Source organism: Lagenorhynchus albirostris, chromosome 2 (genome assembly GCF_949774975.1).
Source record: "Lagenorhynchus albirostris chromosome 2, mLagAlb1.1, whole genome shotgun sequence".
Classification (NCBI taxonomy): Eukaryota; Metazoa; Chordata; class Mammalia; order Artiodactyla; family Delphinidae; genus Lagenorhynchus; species Lagenorhynchus albirostris.
The window spans coordinates 70,546,731-70,574,559 of record NC_083096.1 but is presented as its reverse complement, the minus strand read 5'-3'; the positions used below and the strand labels follow the sequence as shown (position 1 = coordinate 70,574,559).

The following is a 27,829-nucleotide window of genomic DNA, read 5'->3' as shown; positions in this document are numbered from 1 at the left end:
CCCAAGTATCCTGTCCCAAGAGTGGCCTCCGCCCAGGCTGCCTGGTGTTCCCTGGGCAGCCTCTGCACTGTTGCAGAGGTCAGGAGGACTCTTCAGAGCTATGAGGGCAGGAGACTTCTCTATAGGCCCTATGGAATTCTAAATCTTGGGTGAGAAAAGCAACATGGAGGGTGAAGGAGCCAAGCTTCTGCCAAGCCCCACCTACCATGGCCAGACTACAACTGGACAATGGTTGACCAGGAAAGCTTGAGAACCAAGTAAGGAAATTTCCCCCAAACTCCCCTGCCCTTGCCCCTGCTGCCACACCCAGGCCTGGGCAAATGGGATCTCTCCAGGGAGGCAGGACACTAGGCTGCCTTTCCCTGCACCCTTACTGGGCCCTTCTCCTATCCCTTCTCTCTGTTCTTACTCCCCACTCCCCACATCCCTCCTATCCAGTGGTGTCATTGTCCTGACAACTGAATGGGGGGGGGCACCCAGAACTGAGGTTGCCATGGTAACCACTGAGCTGAGGCTGCAGCCTTCTCTTCGTGGACTCTGTGTGCTCCCTGTGCCCCTCCCCCGCCCCAAGGATTCCTCATTTGCAGGCTCAGTCTCTTTCCCTCTCCCAACACCAGTTCTCTTCCTCCATTCTCTAGGCTCCCCTTACCCTTCCTCTTTTCTCTGGATGTGAGCCTGTGATTATCTGCCTTCTTACACATACTCTCAGCTGGTCAGACACATACACACAGACCACACACACTCAAAGCCACACATCCAGTGCTGGCACGCACACATCCATTACCAGAACATCCAAACACCCCCCGGACACCAGCACTGCCTCCTCCCTGTACCTGTGCCCACACCCAGGATCGGCATCCATACAGAGGGTTCTGGCACACACACGTTCCCACCCCCATTTCTCTCAGGGGCCTCCTTGTATCTGTTTCACTCTCACAGAAAGCTCCTACTCACCGCCCCCAGCCTTTGTGGGTGGGTGTCTAATACACATTAATCCCTTCCCGCCCACCTCCCCTGTAAGTCTGTGTTTTCAATTCAGAGTCCTAAATCTTAACTCCTCCCAGGAGATATTCTCTCTCTCTCTCTCTCTCTCTCTCTCTCTCTCTCTCTCTCTCTCTCTCTCTCTCTCTCTCTCTCCCCCTCCTCCCACAGGATCTCTGTATTTACAAACTCTTCTTCTATGTGAAAGCAGGGCACTATGGTCCTAAAGTCTGTCCCATTTTCCAGCTAAGGGCTTGGTCGCAGGGTCTCCTCAACTGGGGCAGCCTTCTTGAGCACATCTTGCCTCCTTCCCATGCTGCCCTTTTTTCTTCAGCTCTCTTCACACCCCACCTCCATTATTATCCCCATCTCTGAACCCTGTCCCCATCACTCCCCTTGTCTACATCCCCTTTTCTGTCCTTGGATTATCAGTGGAGGGGGGTGGGGGCTGAGCTCCAGAGCCTGCTGCTGTGACCTAGATTTCAAGGCGAGACGGTTCCTGGTGCTGACAGCCAGAGAGCATTGTTTCTGGCCCAGCCTGGCAGGGCCACCGCTGGGCCCTCTGTCTGGTTGCACCTGGGTGTGCAAGTGAGCATGTGTATAAGTGCCTGTTTCTCGTGGGGCTCATGCTGGCCCTGCTGCCTGGCTTATTGTGTGTTTGTGTCACAGTGCCTGCCACCAAGGGAGGCTTGTTTGTTCTGGTCCAAGTAGGGGGCTGGGAATGGGGCCTCCTGGGTGCATGCTTCTCTCCCTCAGTTTCCCTGCATGTAGGTGGGAATAAGGAATATGGGGTGTGTCAACTAGTCCCTTTCTGCTATATTCCCGGCCCATTGTTGGGGTGATTTGTGGGCAGTCTCAGTCAAGTACAAGGTCATCTAGCTCCTTGCCCCACCCCTTAGTCTAGCCACAGAGTGTTTATGCCATAATTTACTTTTTAAAATGCTTTACTTTTTAATTATAAAAGAAATATATAGTCATTGTGGTGGAAAAAAGCCCCTTTTTAAAACTCACCACTGGAGTTTCACATTTTATCAAATCCAGAAAGTTCATTCTAAGGTCTGACCTTCTTTCTTCCTGTCTTAGCCACAGTCCCTATCTTAGTGGAAGGAGGGCCTTGAATGTCCTCTCCTTTTTCACCTAAAAATCTTCATAGAAGAGGGATGGGGTGAAGGCCTAGATGAGATCCAGCCTTCCCCGGCCCCCCGTGGGAGGTCACGCTGAAGGCAGTGCCAGCGGGATGTTGATGCAAGCAGAAGTGGCAGCCCCCTTCCTGCCAGACTTTCCCAAAGCTGCGTCTGAACCCCTTCTCCCTGCCACCCAGCCAGCCTGGGAACTGGGCAGGGGGCCAGAGCCAGCCGCTTGGTATTCTTGGGCGCGGGGGCTGTAGGCATAGCACAAAGGCTAGGAGAAAGGGCTGTGTAGAGGCCCAGCAGCAATCAAGGGAGAAAATGGGCTCCGCAAAGGTGGGGGTAGCCCATTGCTTCACCCTCCCCACCCCCATCCCGAGACCTAATGACTGAATACAGGGCTGAGCATGGAGGGGCCAGGTAACTAGGCATCTATCCAAAATGAGTCATTAGTGGGGTGGTGGGGAGTTGAAGTGAGGGACCCCCTTTGCTTCTGGGAAAGAATGGAAGCTAGAACATGAGCTCCAATCAACCTCTCCCAGCCCCTTCCTTTTAGCTTCTCACTGCCACAGCAAGCCTCTCCCTGGTCGTTTTGGTGTGTTTTGTTTTGTTTGACAGGGGGAGGGGTTGCAGGTGGGTGGGGCGATTCTGGGGGGGGACTTGGAGACAGCGGGTGAGAAAGTCGGGAGCAGGTTGCTATGGTAACCGCCTCCTCAGTCGGGGAGCTGTTGCCAGGGTTACTGTTAGAGGGGGGAAAAGGAAGAAAAAAGATGGTGGGGAGAAGGAAGTGTGACTTTTCACTCTAGACTCCAGCCTGGCCCCTAGCTTCCCAGTTTCTTCCTGTCTACTCCTACCTCCCTTAGGTCTTCCTTTTCTTCCTCCAGTCCTAGCCTCCCCAACCTCTGTGTTCCAGGCACTTGCCTGGTAGGGTAGAGGAGAGGTGGGTAGTGCCAGTGAGTGAACCAAACCGTGAACCTCAAGCTCAGCCTCCTCTCCCTTTGTTCCCCCCAACCCCAGTCATGGCCGAGTACGGGACCCTCCTCCAGGACCTGACCAACAACATCACCCTTGAAGATCTGGAACAGCTCAAGTCAGCCTGCAAGGAGGACATCCCCAGTGAGAAGAGCGAGGAGATCACTACTGGCAGTGCCTGGTTTAGCTTCCTGGAGAGCCACAACAAGCTGGACAAAGGTGGGGGAGGGGGACACAGGCATCCTACCATCAGCCGTTCAGGCTCAGTTCATTCAGCAAACAGAAATGAGCTCAGAGCTCCTATACAAAGTGCACTCCTTTTTGACAAGGCAGGATAAGAGGGGTGCTCTAAGAGAGTAGAGGGGCTCTAGGGCAGTGGTCTTTACATTCTTCATGGTGCATTACATTCTTCAGTAAAAATATTATTCAGCAAAAAATGTTACTCAGATCCTACTGTGCTATTATCATATATATAATAAAACATTAAAATAGGACTTAAAGGTGATAAAACTTAAAACCACAAGTTCTAACATTTTCTTATTCACTTTTAGAGACCATTGCTCTGGAAAGGGCTTTGGGGAGGAACTGGTATTTAAGATGGCCCTGAAGGGCAAGTGGGATTTCAAAGGCAGGATCCAAAGGAGGACATGCTAGGCAGAGGAACATAGCATGTTTAGAAGTGGCTGGAAAGGTAAGTTAAGACTGTGTTGTGGAGGGCCTTGAGTGACAGGGTATTTGATAGGTGAGGTGAGTGCCCTGAGGGTGCTTCAGAGATACTAATCTGTAGCATGGAATGAAGGGAGGGAGGCTGAAGGAGGACATGCTACACTTAGGACAGGGGTCCCTAGCGGTCCTGTTAGGAACCGGGCCGCACAGCAAGAGGTGAGGAGTGGGCGCGAGTGAGCGAAGCTTCATCTACCGCTCGCTCCCCATTGCTCGAATTACAGCTTGAACCATCCCACCCCCACCCACCCTGTCCATGGAAAAACTGTCTTCCACGGAACCGGTCCCTGGTGCTAAAAAGGTTGGGGACCGCTGACTTAGGGGACTACTGCAGTAGAGGGGAGGAGCCAGGCAAGAAGGCATCTGCAATCTCCTAGAACTGGCCGACCCATGGACATCATCCCTCTGGTCATGTCTGTGCCTTCTCATTCAGAATTACCCTTCTCACTAGGCCCAGAATCTCTCCTGGGTTGTCTACAGATCCCACCCTTCTGGTCCTACATGTGCTGCTGGGAAATTCTGATGCTTGCTTGGAGGAAAAGTGAAAGAGGGACAGGGTGGATGTTGGGTATTTGGAAGCCCGGTTAATTTTTCTCTTCTCCCCTCCACTCAGTGTGGAACCTGGTATTTAACCTAAATCCCTCATTCTAAATCTGTAATCTAGAAACTTCACTCATCAATGATCTGCCCTTCCTGAGAAGAGTTCTCTACTGTCTTCTGGTGCTTTAGCTTTCTTTTCCTGGCTTAGCTGCCCCTCTTCTTCCAGTGTTGCCTCCTCCAGTAACCAATGTGAGCAACTCAGGCTTGGTTCCTGAAGCCTAATCCAGCAGTGTAGGGGAAGCTGACCTCTACAGAAGCTCTGATCCTCAGTCTCCTGCCTTCCTCCAGACAACCTCTCTTATATCGAGCACATCTTTGAGATCTCCCGCCGTCCTGACCTACTCACTATGGTGGTTGACTACAGAACCCGTGTTCTGAAGATCTCTGAGGAAGATGAGCTGGACACCAAGCTAACCCGTATCCCCAGTGCCAAGAAGTACAAAGGTAAGAGGCCATGCCTTTAATATGTACCTCTGCCCCTCCCATGGATTATCTGTGGAATACTTGAATTCTGGGAGAACAGAGGCTTATGATCAGTTAGCCTGCCTACTGCCTCCCGTGACTTCTGTCCCTGGACACATCCCTTTTTGCCCCCAGACATTATCCGGCAGCCCTCTGAGGAAGAGATCATCAAATTGGCTCCTCCACCGAAGAAAGCCTGAGCAAGGGGGAGGAAGAGGAGGAAGGTTGGACCTTCATCAGACCATTCTCTTCCCCCATCCTCCAGGGGAGGGGGCAAGGGCATCCCCCCCCCATCTACCCACTTACTAACCTGGTCCTAACCCCCTTACTGTGCGCGTGTGTGTGCGTGTGCGCACGCTCTGGCTGTCTGTCTATATGTCTAGCTCATCTAGTTCCTCCTCCTTGTGAGGGGATGGGGGTCAGGGGCTGGGGGTGGGGGAGCTCAGTTTCCCCACTCTAGGGGGAGTTGGGGGCTATTTCTATGCAAATAGAAATGGGCACATTCCTCCTACTTCCCTTTCCTCCACTCTTCCCCCACCTCTCTAAAGTGTGGGAGCAGAAAAGGGCCTGTATTTTCCTACAATGAGGCGGCGAGGTAGGAGTGAGGCATGGGAGAGGTGGGTGAATCGAATGAAAAGCAGTGAGAGGGAAGATGAAGAGGCTACCCAACCCCCACCTGGAAGGGGCAAAGAAAAGCCAGAGTTTGTGTTTGTACCCCAAAGCTGGACTGGCTCAGGAGTCCAGTTTCCAGTAGTTCCTCAGGTTGGAGGGCCTGGGCACCAGCAGGTCCCTTTTTGCTCCCCTCTCATGGGCCTACGGTGGGTATGAGCCAGGGACCTAAAGAGAGAGGATCACTGGATCCTTCCCTGGCCCCAAAGTTCAAACCCCATGGAGAACCCAGCATTAGATACCCCCCACCCACCTCTGCTCTGGAGAGACTGTGCTGGGAACACACCCCATCACTGAGCCTGAGTGGGGATGAAGGCAGAGAGGAGTTCCCTGTTCCACTCCTTTATTCCTACTCAGACTGTTGCACAGGAGTCCCCTGAACCTAGGGAGGTTGGGGAATAGAGATCCTTAGGTTTTAACTCCAATCCTGCTCCCACTTACAGAGTCCCTACGTGGTTATTGCAGGCAACCTTCCCTCTCTCCATGATCTAGAACCCCCTCTCCCCCAAGCCAGAAAGAAGGGAAGAAGCTAACTACAGTGTTTTCCGTTGCACTGATCCCCAATTCAGTCCAGGAGGGGACTCGGTAACCCCTCTCCCTCAATATCCTGGCACCTTGGGCTTATGAACCCCTCCTAGCCAAATCACTAGAGTACAGTGACCCCAGCCTCCTGCCTGTCCCAAGATAGCCATCCCCACCCTGACCGTGCTAACTGTGTGTACATATATATTCTACATATATGTATATTAAACCCGCACTGCCATGTCTGCCCTTTTTTGTGGTGTCTGGCATTAACTTATTGTCTAGGCCAGGACGGGGGTGGAAGGGGAATGCCACAGTGAAGGGAGTGGCAGAGTCAAATTGCTACATAGTCAAAACAAAAAAAACTTCTTAAAACTTTCAATTCACATGCAATCTCAAGAGGCTATTTAGAGAAAGTTTAAGCTAGGAGCTTCTAGGATGTGGGAGCAAAACTTTAGTGGAGGGGAGAGCTGGCTACTGGAAGAGGGAAGAAGCCAGACTGGTTGGAGAGCACCCTCTAATCCTAGCCTAGCCCAGCCCAACCTGCCTGTCCCCTCTGGCCACTGCTGCGGACACCTGCCTTAACACATACACCTCGAGTACTCCACAGTTTTGCCTTAAAGGACCTTCCCAAGTTTCCCCAGTCCTGTCTGGCTTCTCCCACAAGGAGAGAGAGATACTTGTAGAATTGGGAGGGGGATAAAGAGCAGGAATTATCCTTCCAAGCCAGGATATGTTATGTGAGAACAAGTCTGAGAGAGAAAGGAGGTGGAGGGAGGGAATATATTATAAAGAGCCTTCCTTTGAAGAGAGAAGAGGATGAGATGGGAGAAGGGAGACAGGGTCATTTTCAGCGGAGTCTAGCAATTTCTCTGTAAGGCAAAATAATCTAAAACGACTAACCTGCCCTCCTGCCCCCTATACTGCTGTGAGATTGCCCCTATCCTGTGCTCCTCTGTCTGCAGTGTGCACGGCCTTGTTCTAACCCTGGAATAAAGGTGATTGTACTGTACCTAACTGATTCTAAATTTGTGTGAATGACTGGGATTTTTAAGCCTTTGGATGACTGGGGAGGGAGAGCAAAATTTACCCCCAAATCCTTAACTGCAGCCTGGAAGAGGCCAGGAAAATACCCCTAGTAGGATCTCTGCCCTCTCTCATTTTCTAAGTATCACTGAACTGTGGGGCCTATTCCACTTCCACAGTCTCCCACTGGAGCCCAACCACTGGAAACATGGATATCCCAGACTGGACTTCCTAAAATTGTAATAAGACCAGGGCCAGGCACCTATACTGAAAGGAACAAAAATAGCCCATCATGAATGAATGGCTCACATATCACACACACAGCAGCAGTCAGGGGGGGAAAAAAAAAAAAAGCTTTACTGAGAGAAAATACACAACAAATTCCAGAGTGCATGGTTTCAGCCCACTCCATCACCCCACCAGCGATAAGAACACAGACCACTCACAGTCACCACACATTCACTACCTCAGGGAGGAAGTACAGCAGCTAACATCTGGTCTGAGAGCTGCTAGGAAAAGGGGCAGGAGGAAGGAGTATCTGGGAATTCCACCCTTTCACTCCTCCCTTCCTTCCTGGCCTGTTCTAGTAGAATCTGACTGTCCCAGGATGCAGAATTCCTGGTTGGGGGCAAAGAAATAGCAACAAAAGCATTTAAGGGCAAGAATGCAACTGGGACTTTGATAATTAGTGACCAGTGATACAATAGGTGTCTGAGCCCCAGCCACCTTACTCAATCCTTAGATTAATGACTTGTCCTTCAATCCCAAGATAGGAAAAGGTGGACAAGGTATAAAGTCAAACCCAGGAGGTCTTTCCCTATACTCTTCCATTAGGAAGGGAGTTGGTGTGGAGTTGGATAGTTTAAAGAATCAAGCAGCTAAAGCTAAGAGTGAGTGTGTCTTCTGTCACACACAGTATTAGGAGAGACGGTCTGCAGTGGCAGAACCCTTCCTGAAGTCACAGTTCAGTCAAGTTTTGAAGATGAGCCAGTCTCTGGTTAGCAGAGCCATCCTGGGAACCCCCACAAGACTTAAGCAGAGGTAGGATATCTGGAGCAAAGAGATGAAAGGGGCTTCCCAACCCTGAAACCATGGTAGGAAAGCAGGAAAGGGCAGAATTCAGGATCCTTCCATTCTTGAGCCTCCTAAAACATAAGGGTTAAGCCCTAATCTCCAGTAGCCGTGCACAAAGGGTAGGCTGACCCCAGGTGATACCTCCACATCATTACTCTCACTCACTCTCTCCTGTAAGTCCCTTTATTGCAGTCATAGAGAATATATAGGTATTTAAACTTCAACAATAATTTTAACATGATACATCCAATTTTGACTTGCTTTTTAATATATTTATAGATATAAAATTAGGCCTCTAACAGTGATAGGGACAGGGAGATTGCTGCCACCAAACAACTTTTTTTTTTTTTTTAAGTAACAGAAGAGGTAACCACCTTCCTATTCTTCCACTTCTGTCCCTCCTCCCACCTCCCCCCAACCTCCCTCACCAGACCTACTGAGGGGGTGATGGGATGAAGAGAAGAGAGTGAAGGATACATAATCAAGTGCAAAACACTGTGATAAGTACAGAGAATGAATGGGGTGGAAAAGAAAGTGAAGAGTGTGGGATGGTTAGGGGCTCTAAGGACTCCCCAGAAAAACAGGATCCTGGGATGGGGTTGCTTGCTCAGGGGGAAGAAAAAACAATGCAACTGTCATAGAATTTTAAAAAATAAAGAAAATAAAGTCAAAAACCTAAACCAAAGAGAGAGTGGCATTTCTACCACCCCCAGTCTGGCCCCTTGGTACTGAACAGCCAGTTATCCCCCCACCCCCCACCCAAGAAACAAGGGAGATCAAAGAAAAGGAAACCCCATTCCCTACCCCAAACCAGTTAACAAAATAGGCTCCCCCCTCCCAAAAAAAAAAGGCTTTGGGGAGAGGCCATTTCTGCCAAGTCCTATGCACCTCTCCATGGAACCCCATTCCAGGGCTCAATTCCCACTTCTAGATGCTCTGTAGGTTTGCTCCCCTCTGGCTTGTCCTCCTGGGATGTCTTTTTTTTTTCTTTTTTTTCTTTTCTTTTCTTTTTTTTTTTTAAATCTAAAGCAAAAAAGTCCAAAGTGCGTTTCTGCTGAATGTTAGAGCCTGGGACAGGAAAGGGCTGCCCAGGCAGGATCGGGTTGGCAGCCCCAGCCTGCCCCTCCTGGGTACGAGGCCTCAGGATGGCATGCACTGCACCCGGTCAGGGCCCTCCTCCTCGTCCGATGTATCTGAGGAGCTGGGAGACTCATCCGAGTCTGCGTCTGTGGCCCCAACCCCAGGTTCTCGCCAGCGCTGTAGGATGGGAAAGGCTTATTAGTAATTTCCCTGGAACAAGGACAAGCCTGTTAGGTCTTAGCTATAATTTACATGCTCTAGGCCAGGGGTCGGCAGAATTTTTCTTAAAGGGCCAGACAGTAAATATTTTAGACTCATGGGCCGTATCTCTGTCACAACTATTCAACTCTGCTGTTGTAGCATGAAAGCAGCCAGACAACACATAAATGAATGGGTGTGGCTGTAGTCTAATAAAACTTTATTTACAAAAAGCAGGCACTTGCCCAAACTGCCACAGTTTGCTAACCCCTGCCCTAGGCCTCTTGTGTCACAAGAGAAAAGACAGAAGACACCTGAGATGACTTATTTCTTCTCAACTCCTTCCCCACCCTCATGCCTTTGCCTTTTTGAAGACAACCCTGTGCATACGTGGTGATGGAGAACACTAAGCAGACACCAGCTATTTCTGCTAGTGGCTCTTCCAAGGCTACATCAAAGCTCTGATGGGGATGGGGAATAATGGATAGGAAACCCAACTAACTCCACTTGATTCCTCCTAAAGCAGCGAGAAGTATGTCCTGGAACATTTTACCCTCTTGAGAGGGTCACTGCCCTTGGGAGCTCACTTCGCACTCCAGCTTACCCGGTGATGGCGTCTTTGTCTCAGGTGATGCATGAGGAACCAGAGCATGTGGCTATCAAATAGGTCGGTGTGGTGTAAGCTATCTTCATCCCGTTCCCGCTTGTTCTTCTTAATCACCTGGAACCAAAAAGGGTTGGGGAAGTGGGTAATGAATAGGAACCCTGGACCTGATCAGAAAAGGCTGGTGTTCTAGCCCAGTAAAATCTGCCCTTAGAAACTACTGAGCTGGAGTATAGCTAGATTCGACTAAGAAAGGATGCCCCAGGTTCATCCACTGAGAAGATGGATGATTCTTCCTAAAGATGTCCCCTCTACCATGAACTAGATGCACTTCAAAGCTGCACCCTGGACCCCCGGACTGGGACTGTTCCTAGAGAGGCAATGACAGGAATGTGGGGGAGGGTGTTAGAGCAGTGCCTTTAAAGAACTGTACAGCAAGTTATTCCTTCCTATGACAATGAAAACTCCTAACAGTATGTGGATAAGCAGAAAGAAGAAATCTATAGTCAGCTACTTACATCCTTTAACCCTGTAAGTTCAGTGGAAGTTTCAGCTGTGGGTGCCCAGATCTTGACATCATGGTCTAGGCCACTGGTTGCCAGCACAGGCAGGTGAGGGTGGGGCTCAAGACAGTTTACCTGGTCAGGAGTAAAGGAAAACATAGGCTCAGGGGTATGTGGCAATACGGTTTAAAAACCACTACTCACCTTGAAACAAACAACTGTCCTTGATAAAAGTTAAGACAGCTGCTGGGAAGACAGGCCCACCCATCATAAGCCTAGGCTAAAGGGCCCTCGGGGTGAAGGAAACACTGGACACAGACTGGATATAAGACCAGGCCTATCTCTCACTTTCTAGGTTTAGGTAGGGGTGGCCTCATCCTGAGATATAGCTCTAGGGGTGGGCGGGTGACTGGCCAAGCATACTGCTGGCTTCACAAAAAGGCAGTGAGGTTCAGATGACCTCATTCTCTCCAGCTTCCAAAGCTGCAACTTGCCCCAGTCTGGAAAAAAACATCTCAGTGGCTTTCACCAAGTGGCAAATACATTTTTAAAAATGAAGAAAGCAGCAGCTGCTGCTGAGCCCCCAGAGAAGACTCAGAGAACAATTACATTCCACTGTTTATAAGAACTGGAAGAAGGCATAGGCTGGGAAGAGGCTGAGCCTGAAACATAGTAGGGTAATGGAGACACATATCTGCTTGAGAACCCTGCACACCCCAGGAGACAGCATTCTGCTGCCTGCCATGAAAGCACAACAGGCTCAGCTATAGGACAGCACGGTACAGTGAGGCAGCTTCCTTGGGCACCCACAGCCTCAAGCTCAGCCACCCTCTGGATATATTCACTGAGCAGGAGGAATGAACTACAGCATCCGAGGCAAAGGCCTTCTGGCTTAGGCAGCCTCCTTCTTTCCAAAGGCACCCATGCCCCCTGCTGTCTGACTTGGAAACATCAGCCTTCCTGGCAGAGCAGGGCAGCTACCACGCCACCGGAGGAGCTGGTCCCAGATCTAGCTGCTAAAGCATTTTTGGGCTTTTAGTCAGATGAGGAATAGATGGCAAAAGCATCCAGAAGGAAGAAGGTGTGGTCCTAGCCACTCCTCACCTCACCCCACCCCGTCTTGCAGCTGCAGTACAGTCCAAGGAAACAACCCCTGGCAAACAGCCTCTTAGTTCTCTCTGGACCAACCTTCTCTGCCTCGCCTGCACATGCGGAGAGCAGCTGATGGGAAGCCAGGGTCAGCATGGAAAATAAAACTGACATACAGACTTCCAATCTTCTTTGTCTTCCATTTTACAAATAAATTCTCAGAAAACACTGAAGCTAAGTCTGAGTCTAAGAGTAAAGCAGAAACCACATTTCCCTTCTTTCTTCTTTTATTCCACATATCAGCTCATTACAAAGTTTATATTTGGGCTCTTTTAGGCAATGTGGAAGAGGTTCCAGCATCTGGAGCAGAGGTGGCACTAGAGAGAAAAACTCCATTGCCAGAAAATATTATCAAAAGATATGTGACAACTTAACACATACAAACTTGAACTCGTTCATCCATCTCAAGCCCTTGCTACCCTTCTAAACTCTGACCTAGCTATGCTTGACAAGTCAGCAAAATAAAAAGGCACAAGGGAGAAATTCCTTGGAACTTAAGACTAAGGACAAAGCCAATGGCAAGAGAGTAAGTTACATATAGTACCTGAGATGGAGCTTGCAGGGGAAGCCAACAGAGAGCTTCTGGGCCAGAATACCTGGTCACTTCACCCGACCTGTCTGCATGCCAGGACTTATCCTGTCAGTAATGCCTGAGCAGAGAAAAGAGCTCTGGCCTTAGATGACTGGGCTGAGGGATGAAGGTGATGGGATAAAGGAGCAAAGTGCTTTTGGGAGACTAAGGATTGTCCTTTGACAACATCCCCCACCCTTGCCCCGAATGCAAACAACGGAAGGACTAGAGTTTGAGCCAAAAACAGAATTGAGATACCTGGGCAAGGTGGATGAGAATTTCAAAGATCCCTTCTGGTTCTAATAGTCTACTTAATGATATAGTCTGCATTCAGGCTGGCGCTGGTGACCCCACTGCTGGGAGGTTAGCACAAAAAATCAGAAGGAGCCAAGTGAGGACCACATAGATCATTCAGCTTACACAGAGGCAAGAACAAGCCAGGAATCTCGCTGCAGGGTGCAGTCTTTATACCTCTTGTTCTAGTACCTCACTCTTATGACCACTAAAACTCAGGCCTGGGGCCCACCCATCCTACGCAAATGCCCTCCCAACCTGAGCACCTGGATTAATCATCAAACCCTGACACTGGCTAAGCTGAAAGGAGATTGGCCTGTAGAGTGATTCTGGACCACAGACAAGTGCTGGCCTGGGGGAGGGCATTCAGCCCTGCATCTCTCTAGAATGGAATGAAAGACAATAGTTTATGATCAATAAAAGATTCACTGGCCCCTTTTGACTTTCTCATGACTACATGCCTACTGCCGAATTCTCATTAAGACTCCAGTGTTTTGGGTTTGTTCACTACAGATGATAGAAGAAGACCTATGGAAAAGTAGGAAATGAAGCAGGCAACAGTGAGACACACCTTCAAGTTCTAGACTCTTCTCCACTTATATTCAAGCCATAGAAGCTTTGGGTCTATACTGGTCCCAGGTCCCCAAAATTTAGAGGAAACCAGAAGAAAGTCTGAAATAGCCTCACACCAGGATAAGAGACACACAAGAAGAAATGGGATCCCAACTGCAATGAACCATTCTAAACTCTAAAACCACTCTGGATAAACCTCATCAAGAGATGGCTGGGTTCTTTGTAGCTCCCCACAGCTTAAGAGGAATGAAAAGGAAGAAAGAATAAGCATCTCAGCCATCCCTTAGAAGCTCTTAACAAGACTGTCTTGGGTAGTCAGTAAAATGCAGTTGCCCAAACTGCCTCTTTCTTATCTCTGCAGTCTGAAAACCTTGTAATAGAAAGCTACTGAATCCTTCTTGACACTAGGTCTCAAAAAAGAAAAAACAAAAAAATTTATGGTTAGCTAGATACATCCTAAGAGCTGACCACCTTTCACTCCCCAACTCACGATCCTCAGGCTTCCTTTTTGCCCTATCTCAATGGAGGCTGTCTGCAGAACTCAGAGGACAGGCAGACTATGATATGATCATGGGTTGTATAGCAGTCAAACAACAACAACAAGAAAAATGGTCGCGGGGGTGAGCACGTTTCTCTCTCCCTATATATACATATATATTATGTGTGTTTGTATCAATATACAGACCATATTCTGATTTTCCCAACTGTCAGAAAAAATGCTCCTTCTAGCTTGTATCCGCTAATCCAGGATCTATTCAAGATCACTACTTAGCTACCTACTACAGTGTGTAGGATGGTGTGCCCTGAACGCTAATGCTTTTGTTTTGGAAAAGGTCCATGCCTAAAGATACCTCACTCAGGCCAGAGGTTCTTCCCTAAAATCCCTTTCTCCTCTTAATAAACCGTGCTGTAGAGGGGCAGAAGACAGGAAAGGGAAGAAAATATTCCATTAAAACCTCAGCACCCCCAGACTATACTGTCTTTTTATTTAGCTGGCTAGACCTCTAAGACGTGGTATTACATTGTCAGAGTGAGAATTCAGTGGCCCTGCTAAAGCCTACCTTAATGACTGGAGAGAGCAGAGAGCCAGCCAGCCCAGCACACCATACTCACCACGCCTCCCTTGTCCCCCTCCATGAACTGAATGATCTGGCAGGATGATTTCTCCCAGAGGAAGATGTGCCCGCAGTCACTACCGCTCACCACAAACTCACTCTTGGGGCCATAGAAATTGACGCCTTTTACTGAAATGACAAATGAAGGAATAAACCACATGAGAGTTGGCATCAGGCCGACATATATTTACCTCACAGGAAATTTAGTTATTCACAAATCTAAATCAGCTAAGAGCCAAAGAATTTCTTTCACTTTCACAAAACAAATCAAGGGATTATGCATGTATAATAGACAGAATAAAAATCACACCAGTTCCAGAGACTATTTATATTCTCCTAAAGAGGTCCATAGAGCTGAGGAGTTTGCAGCCCTTAGCAACAGCCTCAGTCTCATTAGTTTGCACCCTACGGAGCAGCCATAGGCCTCACTAATGCCTCACCTGTCCCAACCTGAATGGCCCCAGCTCTGCCCACTCCTAGGCAGCACTGTCCTATGCCCTAGGATTATCCTTGGTATGTGTGCTTCACTGGTACCTTGTCAATGCTTCCTGGGTCATTAGGTGACCTAAGACTGATGAAGGTATATGCCACAACTGCCTATAAGAAGCACCTGAACTGTGCGTGTTACCAAGACTGAACAACAGGGTTCCCCCTGAAATTAGTAAGAGAAACCAGGAGTCCCAACTGCTACATCCAGTTCCATACCAATCATGAGACTGGAATACTTCCTTCTGTATGCCCAAGGACTAAGATCCAAGTACAGGTTTTTCCCTCTCCTCTCACCAGCTCAAGAGAAAAAAGGAAAACTAGCTGCTCTCCCCAGTCAACATTATGACAGACATCTGACAGGAGCACTAATAACAACAAAGAGCAGTGATTCCAACTTTTCTGTACATTAGAATCAAAGGGAGCTTTTTAAAAATCCTAATCAACGTGCACCCCATACCAATTAAGTCAGAATGGATGGGTATGGAAGCCAGGCTTCAGTATCTTTAAAAGATTGTCAGGTGACTTCATTGCACATCAAAGTTTGGGAACCACAGACAGAACAAAAAGGGCCAATCGTCACTGCAAACTTGGGTGAGGTGCTATCACCATTTCTCCTCTTCTGCCTCATTCAAAAGAATTATTCCCTCCTCTTCCCTTTAAGTACAAGCTCACCCCCCTATTTTAGGCAATTCAGTACCACTAACTAAGGAGGGCTTTCCCAAACTCCCTAATAAGTCTTTTAATCCTGAAGCTACCTGAAATCATAAGAAAAATATAGTCAGTCGAGTCTCCTTACATCCAGACCAAGTAACATCCCTGTAGTGGTGAGAGATGCTCCCGAGCCCTCTCTCCTCTAGCACAGGAGGGACTATGAAAACTCCAGCCCAATTAGGCTTGTTGTCACTTGGTGACAGATGGCCTACTCCTTTAGGTAGTTCTTATTTGCACAACCTGCATGAGATACTGTGGTTCTTCAAACCAACAGACTTGGGGTACAGAAACCTAGAAAGACAGTCTCACCTGTGGCGTTATTTCTGTGGCCCTTATATCTCTTAATATACTGGGCCCCATCACTGTGAGAGGAGTTGAAGAGGTAAATGTCTTCATCATTGTAACTGGCCAGGAGCTCTGCCAAGAACAAGCACACAGCAGTGAAGGCAAAGGCTGAAAAAAGCTAGGATCAGGAGTTGGGGGTTGGGGTGGGGCTTCTTGCCAGTAGTGCCCCCTCCTAATACCCAGGTATAGCACCCATCTTACTCAGTTGGAACAGCAGGCACTTCAGGTGTCTAGGGTAGACTAGGAACATGCTGCCAACCCAGGGGTAGCAGAATGCCCAGGAAGATCATACCCATTAATTCAGGAATGAGTCAAAGGCATAAGAACCTGCTCAACCAAATAGCCTGGGCTTTAGGACAAGCCCTGCCAAATATCATCTGCAGCATTCTGCAAGTGCCTGGCATCTCCAAGGGTCATCTGCTGCATCCTCCCGCTGTGTGCTCACCATCAGCAACTACTCCCCAGCTGCTCCACTCGGAGCTATAGCACAGTGGTGAGCACTGGAGGGCACATGCCTCACTGGCTCAGCAGCTCCCTAGACAGAGGGGGCATGCCAGCCTAGGAGCTGGGCCCTGCTCACGTACCTGTGCCGTCGTGGCTGTACACAAGACAGGTGATGTTTGCTTTGGACTCACTGTTCACCTGCAATAAGGAGCAGATACTGACTGATGCCCCACCCCCCCATTTGTTATACCACCTTCAGGAAACAGGTTTTCCTTCAAACTCCCCTATATCCTCTCCCAGAGATAGACAGATAGAGATAGAGACAGAGAGAGAGAAAAAGAGAGAGACAGGGAGAGAGAAGAAGATAGACAGAGAGATAGAGACAGGAGAACAACTGATGAAACTTGACCACCTCGGGGAGAGAGGTCTTTCTACTGGTTGTCTTCTGTGTGCTAGCCATTTCATATATACATTATCTCATTAGGCCTTACCATCATGGTACAAGGCAGTTATCTGTATCTCTATTTTGTCAATAAGAAAACTGAGGCTAACAGAGGTAAGGTGACTGCCCAAGATCACAAAACTGGTAAGTGGTAGAGCCAGGATTCAAATCCAGGTGTCTGACTCCAAAGTCCAAGCTCTTCCCACCATACCAACAAGTTTGGGGGCAGGCTTGGGGTTGAGTCAGGGAAGCCTGGAGCCACTGGCCCTTCATGAATCTTACCAGGTGATGAGGGCAGAATTTCTTGAGTACTCCATTGTTTTCATTCTCATCAATTTTCCTCTGGTCATAAATCCTACAGTGGAAGAAGCAATGAAAATGTCAAAATTTACAAACATCCCTTGAAGAGTTGCAATTTGATGTAGTGGCAGGAACACTAGTCAGCTGGATGTCAGGACAGATAAAGGACATTCCCCAATTAGGCTTCTGGCTCAGGTTCTTCCTCAAAAATCTTCTCCCACCCCTCTTCCAAACCAAAACTCTTATCCAGGTACTTCTCATTTCAAGTAGTAATTCTAAATTATATTATTTTGAAGTGGCTTATCTCTTCTCTCAGCTTTTATATCATTTACTGTTTATCTGCACTGAAATAACATTATTATAGAGCCTTTTGCATGCATGTTGCCTCCCCAATACGGTTTATTACTCTTGGGCAGAGACCATGCTTTATGTAAGTCAGTGGGTCTTGAATCCCTTTTTGAAATTTTATTTGGCTAGTTCTTCCCAAAACTATTACAAACCAACACCTATATCTCAAGACTCACTCTCTCCTTCCTTCATTCTCATCAAGCATCAAACTACCTTCACCTTCCTCATCTTTCCAATCCAAACTTTAATCATTTGTGCAACTATTTATGACACATGGATTAGGCGCCAAGTATTATGCCAGGTGCTAGAAATATAGTGAGGAACAAGACAGATCTAGTCTCTGTCTTCACCCATCAGTCTCCTCCAATCTCAGAGTCTCATCCCTCCACAGCTGCTCTTAATCTCATCCCTCCAAGGACCTTGTTTGATTGATTAGTCCATTTCTCACTGATTAGTCCTCTTCCTCACCATTGTCCCGTTTCTAAAAATCCTTCCACTGACCTTTCCTACTCTGGCTTTTCCTGTCCTTCCCCCCTGTAGTAGAATTACTGAAAAGAGCAATCTGCATTCAACATTTTCACTCCCTCACCTCCTATTCATTTCTCATTCCATTCTAATCTAGCTTTGGCCTTCAACTCACTGAAGCTTCTCTGGCTAAAGTCATCAGTAACCTAACTGCCAATACCAACAAGATACTTTTTTAGGTCTTTCTCTCTTGTCTTGACATTGTTCATTACTCCTTCCCTGAAACACTTTTTTCCCTTGATTTCCAACCACCCTTTAATGTTGTTCATAGGCTTGTCTTTTGTCTACCCCTTAAATGCTGATGTTCCTCAAAGGTCTGGTCTTAAGTACTCCTCTGATTCTACATAAGGAAATTTTAAAACCTAGAGTTCAAGTATATGTGAATGCCCAGAAACTGTGCTTATGTGTATTTTTCCTGGGAGAAGGGATCATGGTTCTCCTTATAGTCTCAAAGAGGCCAGAGACTCAAAAGGGAGGAAGAATTCTGCTCTATACTTTCTTTTGGTAATCAAATTCCATTAACACTTTACCACCTATATGTGGATATGTCTCTTAAATCTGTGTCTCCAGCCCACACTTGTTCTGAGTGAGCTCTAGATTTATATCCACACGCCAAATGAATGTTGTAATGGAATGCCCAAAAGTAAAATCATTCTCCTTTTTAAGCTAAGATCATTCTAGACCTACCCTTTCCCCCAAATCTTTGTTAATGGCACCATCCTAAATTCAGGTGGCCAAACCAGAAATCAGGTCCTTTCTCGATGTATCTAGTTTCTTTCCTGTCGATTTGACTTCCTGGGTATATTTCTTGACTATATCTGCTTTCTCCACCCTTAGGCATTTTTTGCCTACATTATTTATAGTAACCTTTGATTTCTTTGCTCATACTGTCACCAGAATTATGTCTAAAATGAAAAATTTAATGTAAATTCCCTGCTTAAATCTCTTCAGTGATTTTGTACTTTCTACTAAATAAAGTCCAGACTACTTAGTATGGCTGCCTATCACTTCTCCAAGATCCTATGCATTATACAGAAAACAAAAAAACTATGCTTCCTTGAACATACCATGTCACATCTTGTTATCCTAATTCTACACATATTGTTCCCTCTACCTGAAATACTTCCCATTTGCCTTTAATATTTCCTCTGTGAGAAAGAACAGCACAGTGAAATGGTTTCCACCATATTTAAGGCATCTGAACTGAGTTCAGATACTATGCTACTTACTAGATGAGCAATACTGGGTAAGTTACTTAATATTTTTAATCCCTATATATATCTGCTTCTCCCGAATCCTCCTTGAAGGCAGAAACTATGTCTAGTCAAGTGTGTACCTAGCACACAACAGATGCTCAGTAAATGCTGGATGAATAAATGAACGAATTAAGTATTCTCCATAATCCATTAATATCTTGCATAAATAGACTATCCAGGAAATGTTTTTTAAATGAACCAATAAAAAAATAAGACAAACAGGAGACTGCTGTACTACCAATTACTACTCTTCAGCAAATATAGCAGCTGATAATCAGATTATTTTCCCTCTAAACTAAGTCTAAATCAACAGCTCTCAAATGTCACTAAGACATCATTATCTTCCCAAGTCATCAAATTAGTAAAAAATTTTAAATATTCAGTATCTTGTTGTATGGACCATTCCATGTTCCTCTGTATCCAATGCTCTTCTTTATGAGGAAATCTTTACCTACCCTCCTCCCCTTTCTTCCATAAGTATTTATTAAGAACCTACTATATTCTAGATATGATGTTTGAGACTAGGGATTGGCAAACTTTTTTTAAAATTTTATTTATTTTATTTAATTTTTGGCTGCGTTGGGTCTTTGCTGCTGCGCGTGGGCTTTCTCTAGTTGCGGCGAGTGGGGGCTACTCTTCGTTGCGGTGCGTGGGCTTCTCATTGTGGTGGCCTCTCTGGTTGGGGAGCATGGGCTCTAGGCACACAGGCTTCAGTAGTTGTGGTGCACAGGCTTAGCTGCTCTGTGGCATGTGGGATCTTCCTGGACTAGGGCTTGAACCCGTGTCCCCTGCAATGGCAGGTGGATTCTTAACCACTGTGCCACCAGGGAAGCCCCAAACTTTTTCTTAAATGGCAAGGCAGTAAATATTTTAAGCTGGTAGGCCATCCAGTCTCTGTCACAGTTTCCAAACTCTGCCACTGTAGCATGTCATGGATATATGTGAACAAATGGCTATGGCTGTGTTCTAATAAAACTTTATTTACAAACACAGTGTAGACTGCCAAGCCCTGTGCTAGACAGTGGTGATGCAAATACAAAAACAATTCCCCTATTATCTGCGCATAGGACAGGACCTTGACATTAAAAAAAAATTTTTTTTTTTAATTTTTAAGACTATTTTCTTAAAGCAGTTTTAGGTTTACAACAAAACTGAGAGGGCAGTATAGAGGTTTTTCATACACTCCCTACCCCCACACATGTATCGCCCCTCCCATTATCAAAATCACTCATCAAAACGGTAGTTTTTTTTTTTTAAACCAAGGATGAACCTACACTGACATGATAATCACTCAAAGTCTATAGTTCACCTGAGGGTTCACTCTTGCACATTCTACGGGTTTGGACAAATGTATGATGACGTATATCCATCATTATAATATCATAGAGTACTTTCATTGCCCTAAAAATCCTCTGTCCTCTGCCTATTCATCTCTCTTGCCCCACCCCACCCCTGGCTACCACTGACCTTTTTCTTATTTCCACAGTTTTGCCTTTTCCAGAACGTCATACTGTTGGAATCATACAGTATGTAGCCTTTTCAGATTGGCTGATTGGCCTTTTTTTTCACTTAGTAATATGCATTTAAGGTTCCTCCATGTCTATTCATGACTTGATAGCTCTTTTCTTTTTAGTGCTGAATAATATTCCATTGTCTGGATATACCACCATTTATTTATCCATTCACATACTGAAGAACACCTTGGTTGCTTCCGAGTTTTGGCAGTTATGAATAAAGCTGCTATAAACATCCACGTACAGGTTTCTGTGTGGACATAACTTTTCAACTCCTTTGGGTAAATACCAAGGAGCCTGACTGCTGGATTGTATGGTACCAGTGTGTTTAGTTTTGGAGAAACCGTCAAACTGTCTTCTAAAGCGGCTGTATCACTTTGCACTCCCACTAGCAATGTATAAGAGTTCCTGTTGCTTCACAGTACTCACTAGCATTTCGTGCTGTCAGTGTCCTGGATTTTAGCCACTCTAATAGATGTGTAGTGGTATCTCACTGTTGTTTTAATATGCATTTTCCTGATGACATATAATGTGGATCATCTTTTCATACACTTGTCATCTGTGTATCTTCTTCAGTGAGGTGTCTGTTAAGGTCTTTGGCTCACTTTTTAATTGGGTTGTTTTCTTGTTGTTGAGTTTTAACAGTTCTTTGTATATTTTGCATAACAGTCCCTCATCAGATGTGCCTTTTGCAAGCATTTTCTCCCAGTCTGTGGCTTATCTTCTAATTCTCTTGAAAGACAGTGTCTTTCACAGAGCAGAAGTTTTTAATTTTAATGAAGTCTAACCTATCAATTACTTCTTTCATGGATGTCTTTGATGTTGTATCTAAAAAGGCATCACCGAGGGACTTTCCTGGTGGCCCAGGGGTTAAGAATCTGCCTGCCAATGCAGGGGACACGGGTTCAATCCCTGGTCCGGGAAGATCCCACATGCCATGGAGCAACTAAGCCCGTGTGCCCCAACTACTGAGCCTGTGCTCTAGAGCACACGAGCCACAACTACTGAGCCTGAATGCCACGACTACTGAAGCCCACACGCCTAGAGCCTGTGCTCCACAACAAGAGAAGTCACTGCAATGAGAAGCCCATGCACCACAACGAAGACCCAACACAGCCAAAAATAAATAAATAAAATAAACTTTAAAAATAATAATAATAAAAAAATAAAAAGGCATCACCATACCCAAGGTCTTCTAGGTTTTCTCCGATGTTATCTTCCGGAGTTTTATAGTTTTGGGCTTTACTTTCAGGTCTATGATCCATTTTAAGTTAACTTTTGTGAACTGTGTAAGGTCTATGTCTAGATTCAGTTTTTACATGTGGATGTCCAGTTCTTTCAGCACCATATATTGAAGAGACTATCTTTTCTCCATTTGTTGCCTTTGCTTCCTTGTCAAAGATAACTTGACTGTATTTATGGGGGTCTATTTCTGGGCTCTCTATTTCTGTTCTTTTGATCTATTTGTCTATTTCACCAATACAATGCTGTCTGAATTACTGTAGCTTTAGAGTATTGATAGGTCTTGAAGTTGGGTAGTATCAGGCTTCCAGCTTTGTTCTTCTCTCTCAATACTGTGTTGGATATCCTGGATCTTCTGTCTCTCCACACAAACTTTAAGAAGCAGTTTGTCGATATCCATAAAATAACTTGCTGGAATTTTGATTGGGATTGCACTGACTCAACAGATCAAGTTGGGAAGAACTGACATCTCCACATTATTGAGTCTTCCTATACCCTGGACATTTTAAATCAAATAAAGAATGGTTTCAGCACTGTCTGAACACCCTTACTGCATTCCTCTCCACAGGCCTCCAGGTGCCCACGAATTTGTTACCTTAAGCCTCTCTCTTCCCTCCTCACCTCCTCTTCCCCCAACTTGCCTTTAATCTAGTGTTCTCTCAATGTTGCTGATAAAGATAGGGGAGCAAACTGACTATTGACTGTGTTTTATAAACCAGGGCCTATACCAAATCCTTTAGCAATAAATTTACATGTCAACCAATCACACTGCCAAATCTATCACAGGATTCATTCACCTGATACATTCTCCTTTTCTTCACTCCTGTAAATTCTTAAACTAACCTAAAAAGGATTTAGTGGCAGAAACTCAAATCTATACCACCCTCCATTTGCCTACCTTTTTTCTTTCTCCCTGCCCATCCCCCCTTTTTGGTCATATTCAAAAAAGCATGACTCTCTTAAATGCTCCTTCACAATCCTAAACTAAAATTCAGTATTTATGATGTGAAAGTCTTGAGGATGAGTAAGCTATTTCTCTGTATTCCCCTAAAGGAATTCCTTCAAGCTAGTGAAAGCTAATGGTGTTATGATATAAAATATTCAGCAAAAGTATTTTCAAATTTGTACTGGCAGGTGAGCCTAAAGTTCTTTCAAAGAAAGAAACAGAAAAGAGGAATTCCAAAACATTCAACTGGCTGAACTGAAGAGGTGCCAGAGAAATTGAGGATGATCAGAGAAGAGCTAGGGTGTGGAAGGGCCATCTGCTCGTAGGCGATCAGTGTGCCTCAAAATATACACATGCTTTTGTCGTGTAAACAGGCTATTACGTGCTGAGAATTTGGCATGTACAAAGGGATAAAGGATATTGAGGCTGATAATAAATAGAAGATCTGAGTATTTCTCCTTGTGATGAAATGCTAAAACTAATTTCCAGCCCCACTCTCACCCTGAGAAAGTATTAGCTCTGGATAAAAGCATTATCAATTGCAGTTCTCAATACAGCCAATGCCTCCACTCTCCTCCAAACATCAAGGTCCTAGTGCTTGAATTATCTAGAGACACAGACTTTTCCATGAATCCAGAGCTCTAAGCAGGAAATGCAAATTTAAAAATTCAGTAAATGCTTGATTTGGAGGAGGTAGCACCTGAAAGTTCTGACAACTACTACCCCTTTTTAGATCAACAGCTTATCTTAAAAAAAAAACTACTGCTAAACATTTGCTATTGATCAATAGAGGAAAGGAATTTAGAAGGCAAGGGAAACAGGGGAAGAAGAAGAGAGCAACAAAGTTGCCCAGTTCTCTTGTGGCAGGATTCTTCAACAAGTTAAGATCATCTCTCAGGTATTTCTAAAAATTTAGTCCCATCCCTGTGATTATTAATAAAATTAATTACAGAATACAGTTATAAAAATATCCTCTTATTTAAAAAGGAAGATGGGACTTCCCTGGTGGCACAGTGGTTAAGAATCCGCCTGCCAATGCAGGGGACACGGGTTCGAGCCCTGGTCTGGGAAGATCCCACATGCTGCAGAGCAACTAAGCCCGTGCGCCACGACTACTGAACCTGTGCTCTAGAGCCCGCAAGCCACAACTACTGAAGCCTGCATGCCTAGAGCCTGTCCTCCCCAACAAGAGAAGCCACTGCAATGAGAAGCACACGCACCAAAACAAAGAGTAGCCCCTGCTCTCTGCAACTAGAGAAAGCCTGCGTGCAGCAACAAAGACCCAACACAACCAGAAATAAATAAATAAAATTATAAATAAATAAATAAAAAGGAAGATAATGCTTTTCATCCACCACCAGGAAAGCATAAAGTCATTCATTCTTCTAGTGATGCTTTCCTTCCTCCCTTTCAAACTGATGATCTGTTGGCAACCAAAGAAAGATACTTAAAAATAGGCCAATTGCACCATCAAAAAATCTACAAACAATAAATGCTGGAGAGGGCATGGAGAAAAGGGAACCCTCTTGCACTGTTGGTGGGAATGTAAATTGATACAGCCACTATGGAGAACAGTATGGAGGTTCCTTAAAAAACTACAAATAGAACTACCATACGACCCAGCAATCCCACTACTGGGCATATACCCTGAGAAAACCATAATTCAAAAAGTCATGTACCACAGTGTTCACTGCAGCACTATTTACAATAGCCAGGACATGGAATCAACCTGTGTCCATCAACAGATTAATGGATAAAGATGTGGCACATATATACAATGGAATATTTTTCAGCCATAAAAAGAAACGAAATTGAGTTATTTGTAGTGAGGTGGATGGACCTAGAGTCTGTCATACAGAGTGAAGTAAGTCAGGAAGAGAAAAACAAATACCGTATGCTTACACATACATATGGAATCTAAAAAAAACCTAAGTGGTTCTGATGAACCTAGGGGCAGGACAGGAATAAAGATGTAGACGTAGAGAATGGACTTGAGGACACCGGGAGGAGGGGGAAGGGTAAGCTGGGACGAAGTGAGAGAGTGGCACCGACATATACACACTACCAAATGTAAAACAGCTAGTGGGAAGCAGCCGCATAGCACAGGGAGATCAGCTCGGTGCTTTGTAACCACCTAGAGGGGTGGGATGGGGCAGGGGAGGGAGATGCAAGAGGGAGGGGATATGGGGATATATGTATGCATATAGCTGATTCACTTTGTTATACAGCAGAAACTAACACAACACTGTAAAGCAATTATACTCCAATAAAGATGTTAAAAAAAAAATAGCCCAATTGGATAGGGATGGGATATAATTGTGACAAAGGGCCAGAAGGAAACTAACTGAATCCATGAACTCTGTTTTCCTCAGGATATATCTCAATAGACAGTGTTACAAGAAATGTTCATAGTAACAAAGATATACTATGAACAAAGATGTTCATAGTAACAAAGATATCACTAAAGATAAAGAAAAGTGGTTCAGGATACTGGGAGCCAAAAACCTGAAGTTCACAATGAGTACTCCCAAGTCAAATTATTTCTGTATCTGAAACCAGCATTCAAAATTTCTAGTACGTGTTAATTTACATATGAAAAATGGTGGAAAATATTTACTAAGAGAGCACTTGCTAGTAAACCTGGGTTTATGCCTAGCTGCTATGTGGAGAACTTGGTCAATTCATCAAACTTCTTTAGAACTTGATAGTATCTATAACATGTTAAGCCATCCCTCAGAGATTGCTACATTAGGGAACAGAATATGTCAGAGGAAGTTTAAACTCTTTGGAAGATGGCAAAAAATTAAAGATGGTGGTTAATGAACTCCTAGGCAATTCATAGCTTTCCATAAGGTAGTAGTACACAAGCTGGTAGTACACAATACATCACAGTCTCAAACTCTCAAAGACACAAAAGAGCCACAGACTCACCTTACAAACTGATCTCGTCCACCCACTGCAAACTGGTGGGTATTGGCAGGATTCACATAGATTGTATACAGCCCCACCTTCTTCTCCTTTTCTTTTGTCACCACCAGTTTCCTTCAAGAGTAGAAAAGTATAAAAGTTATATTCTCCAAAAGATCCAGATAGTCATGGCAAGTGAGAATAAAGACAGTAACGCACACACAGCTAATAAGAAACCAAACAGATTCTCACTTGGAAAGAAAGAAAGAAGTGGTTTTGTTTGTTCGTACATTGGAACAAGAAAAAAAAACAAAACCCACCACCATATATATTTACTAAATGCTACTTTGGAGATGGAAAAAACATGTAGTAATTTTCTGGTGTTCCTCAAGAAGTATAAATTAAAGGTGTATGTAAGTATTGCTCCTCATTAGCCTTAGCTTGAGTCTAATATGATGACAACCAATCATTAAAGAGACAATACTACCCACATCTTCCTATCCTTTACTTGTAAGTACATCTTCCCAATCATCTGGGAGCAGGGAGTGAGGGAAGGATGAATCACAGAAACAGTGGATAGAAAAGACCTTAAGGAGGACTTCCCTAGTAGTCCAGTGGGTAAGACTCTGTGCTCCCAATGCAGGGGACCTGGGTTCGATCCCTGGTCAGGGAACTAGATCCCGCAGGCATGCCACAACTAAGGAGTCAGCATGCCACAACTAAAAATGTCCAAACGCTGCAACAAAGATCCCACGTGCTGCAACTAAGACCCCACGCGCTGCAACTAAGACCCCACGCAGCCAAAAATAAATAAAAATTAAACATTAAAAAAAAAAAGGAGAAGACCTTAAGGTCAGAATCTATCTCCCAGATTCCAGAGAAGTGTCATTAAAACCCAGCTTCATAGGCAGAACACTCTATGACATAAATCACAGCAAGGTCCTTTTTGACCCACCTCCTAGAGAAATAGAAATAAAACAAAAGTAAACAAATGGGACCTAATGAAACTTAAAAGCTTTTGCGCAGCAAAGGAAACGATAAAGAAGACCAAAAGACAACCCTCAGAATGGGAGAAAATATTTGCAAATGAGCAACTGACAAAGATTAATCTCCAAAAATTATAAGCAGCTCATGCAGCTTAATAACAAAAAAACAAACAACCCAATCCAAAAATGGGCAAAGACCTAAATAGACATTTCTCCAAAGAAGATATACAGAGTGCCAACAAACACATGAAAGAATGCTCAACATCACTAATCATTAGAGAAATGCAAATCAAAACTACAATGAGATATCATCTCACACCAGTCAGAATGGCCATCATCAAAAAATCTAGAAACAATAAATGCTGGAGAGGGTGTGGAGAAAAGGGAACCCTCTTACACTGTTGGTGGGAATGTAAATTGATACAGCCACTGTGGAGAACAGTATGGAGGTTCCTTAAAAAGCTACAAATAGAACTACCATATGACCCAGCAATCCCACTACTGGGCATATACCCTGAGAAAACCATAATTCAAAAAGAGTCATGTACCAAAATGTTCACTGCAGCTCTATTTACAATAGCCCAGAGATGGAAACAACCTAAGTGTCCATCATCGGATGAATGGATAAAGAAGATGTGGCACATATATACAATGGAATATTACTCAGCCATAAAAAGAGACGAAATTGAGCTATTTGTAATGAGGTGGATAGACCTAGAGTCTGTCATACAGAGTGAAGTAAGTCAGAAAGAGAGAGACAAATACTGTATGCTAACACATATATATGGAATTTAAGAAAAAAAAAATGTCATGAAGAACCTGGGGGTGAAACAGGAATAAAGACACAGACTTACTAGAGAATGGACTTGAGGCTATGGGGAGGGGGAAGGGTAAACGGTGACAAAGCGATAAAGAGGCATGGACATATATACACTACCAAACGTAAGGTAGATAGCTAGTGGGAAGCAGCCACATAACACAGGGAGATCAGCTCGGTGCTTTGTGACCGCCTGGGGGGGTGGGATAGGGAGGGTGGGAGGGAGGGAGACGCAAGCGGGAAGAGATATGGGAATATATGTATATATATAACTGATTCATTTTGTTGTGAAGCTGAAACTAACATACCATTGT

General features: G+C 45.2%; 2 protein-coding genes across 7 annotated transcripts in view; one reads left to right on the top strand and one right to left on the bottom strand.

Annotated features, from left to right (window-relative positions):
• PEA15 (proliferation and apoptosis adaptor protein 15) overlaps positions 1-6,263 on the top strand; it is a 7,586-nt gene extending 1,323 nt beyond the window's left edge. Inside the window, exons 1-4 of one of the 2 annotated variants that reach the window (XM_060135294.1) lie at positions 66-257; positions 3,126-3,299; positions 4,692-4,847; positions 5,001-6,263. In XM_060135294.1, the coding sequence (XP_059991277.1) occupies positions 3,128-3,299; positions 4,692-4,847; positions 5,001-5,065 (393 nt within the window). In that variant the 5' untranslated portion in view covers positions 66-257; positions 3,126-3,127 and the 3' untranslated portion in view covers positions 5,066-6,263. Of the gene's footprint in view, positions 1-65; positions 258-3,125; positions 3,300-4,691; positions 4,848-5,000 lie in introns of those variants that run through there. The other variant, XM_060135288.1, reaches the window with a different exon arrangement.
• A 2,138-nt stretch (positions 6,264-8,401) lies between these two features.
• Positions 8,402-27,829, bottom strand: part of DCAF8 (DDB1 and CUL4 associated factor 8) — a 45,003-nt gene continuing 25,575 nt past the window's right edge. For all 5 annotated transcript variants that reach the window (XM_060135218.1, XM_060135244.1, XM_060135208.1 and 2 more), the window contains 8 exons: positions 25,737-25,847; positions 16,957-17,029; positions 16,373-16,430; positions 15,753-15,860; positions 14,242-14,372; positions 10,557-10,676; positions 10,039-10,155; positions 8,402-9,413 (listed from right to left, as the gene is read on the bottom strand). In XM_060135218.1, the coding sequence (XP_059991201.1) occupies positions 9,297-9,413; positions 10,039-10,155; positions 10,557-10,676; positions 14,242-14,372; positions 15,753-15,860; positions 16,373-16,430; positions 16,957-17,029; positions 25,737-25,847 (835 nt within the window). In that variant the 3' untranslated portion in view covers positions 8,402-9,296. The remainder of the gene's footprint in view (positions 9,414-10,038; positions 10,156-10,556; positions 10,677-14,241; positions 14,373-15,752; positions 15,861-16,372; positions 16,431-16,956; positions 17,030-25,736; positions 25,848-27,829) is intronic.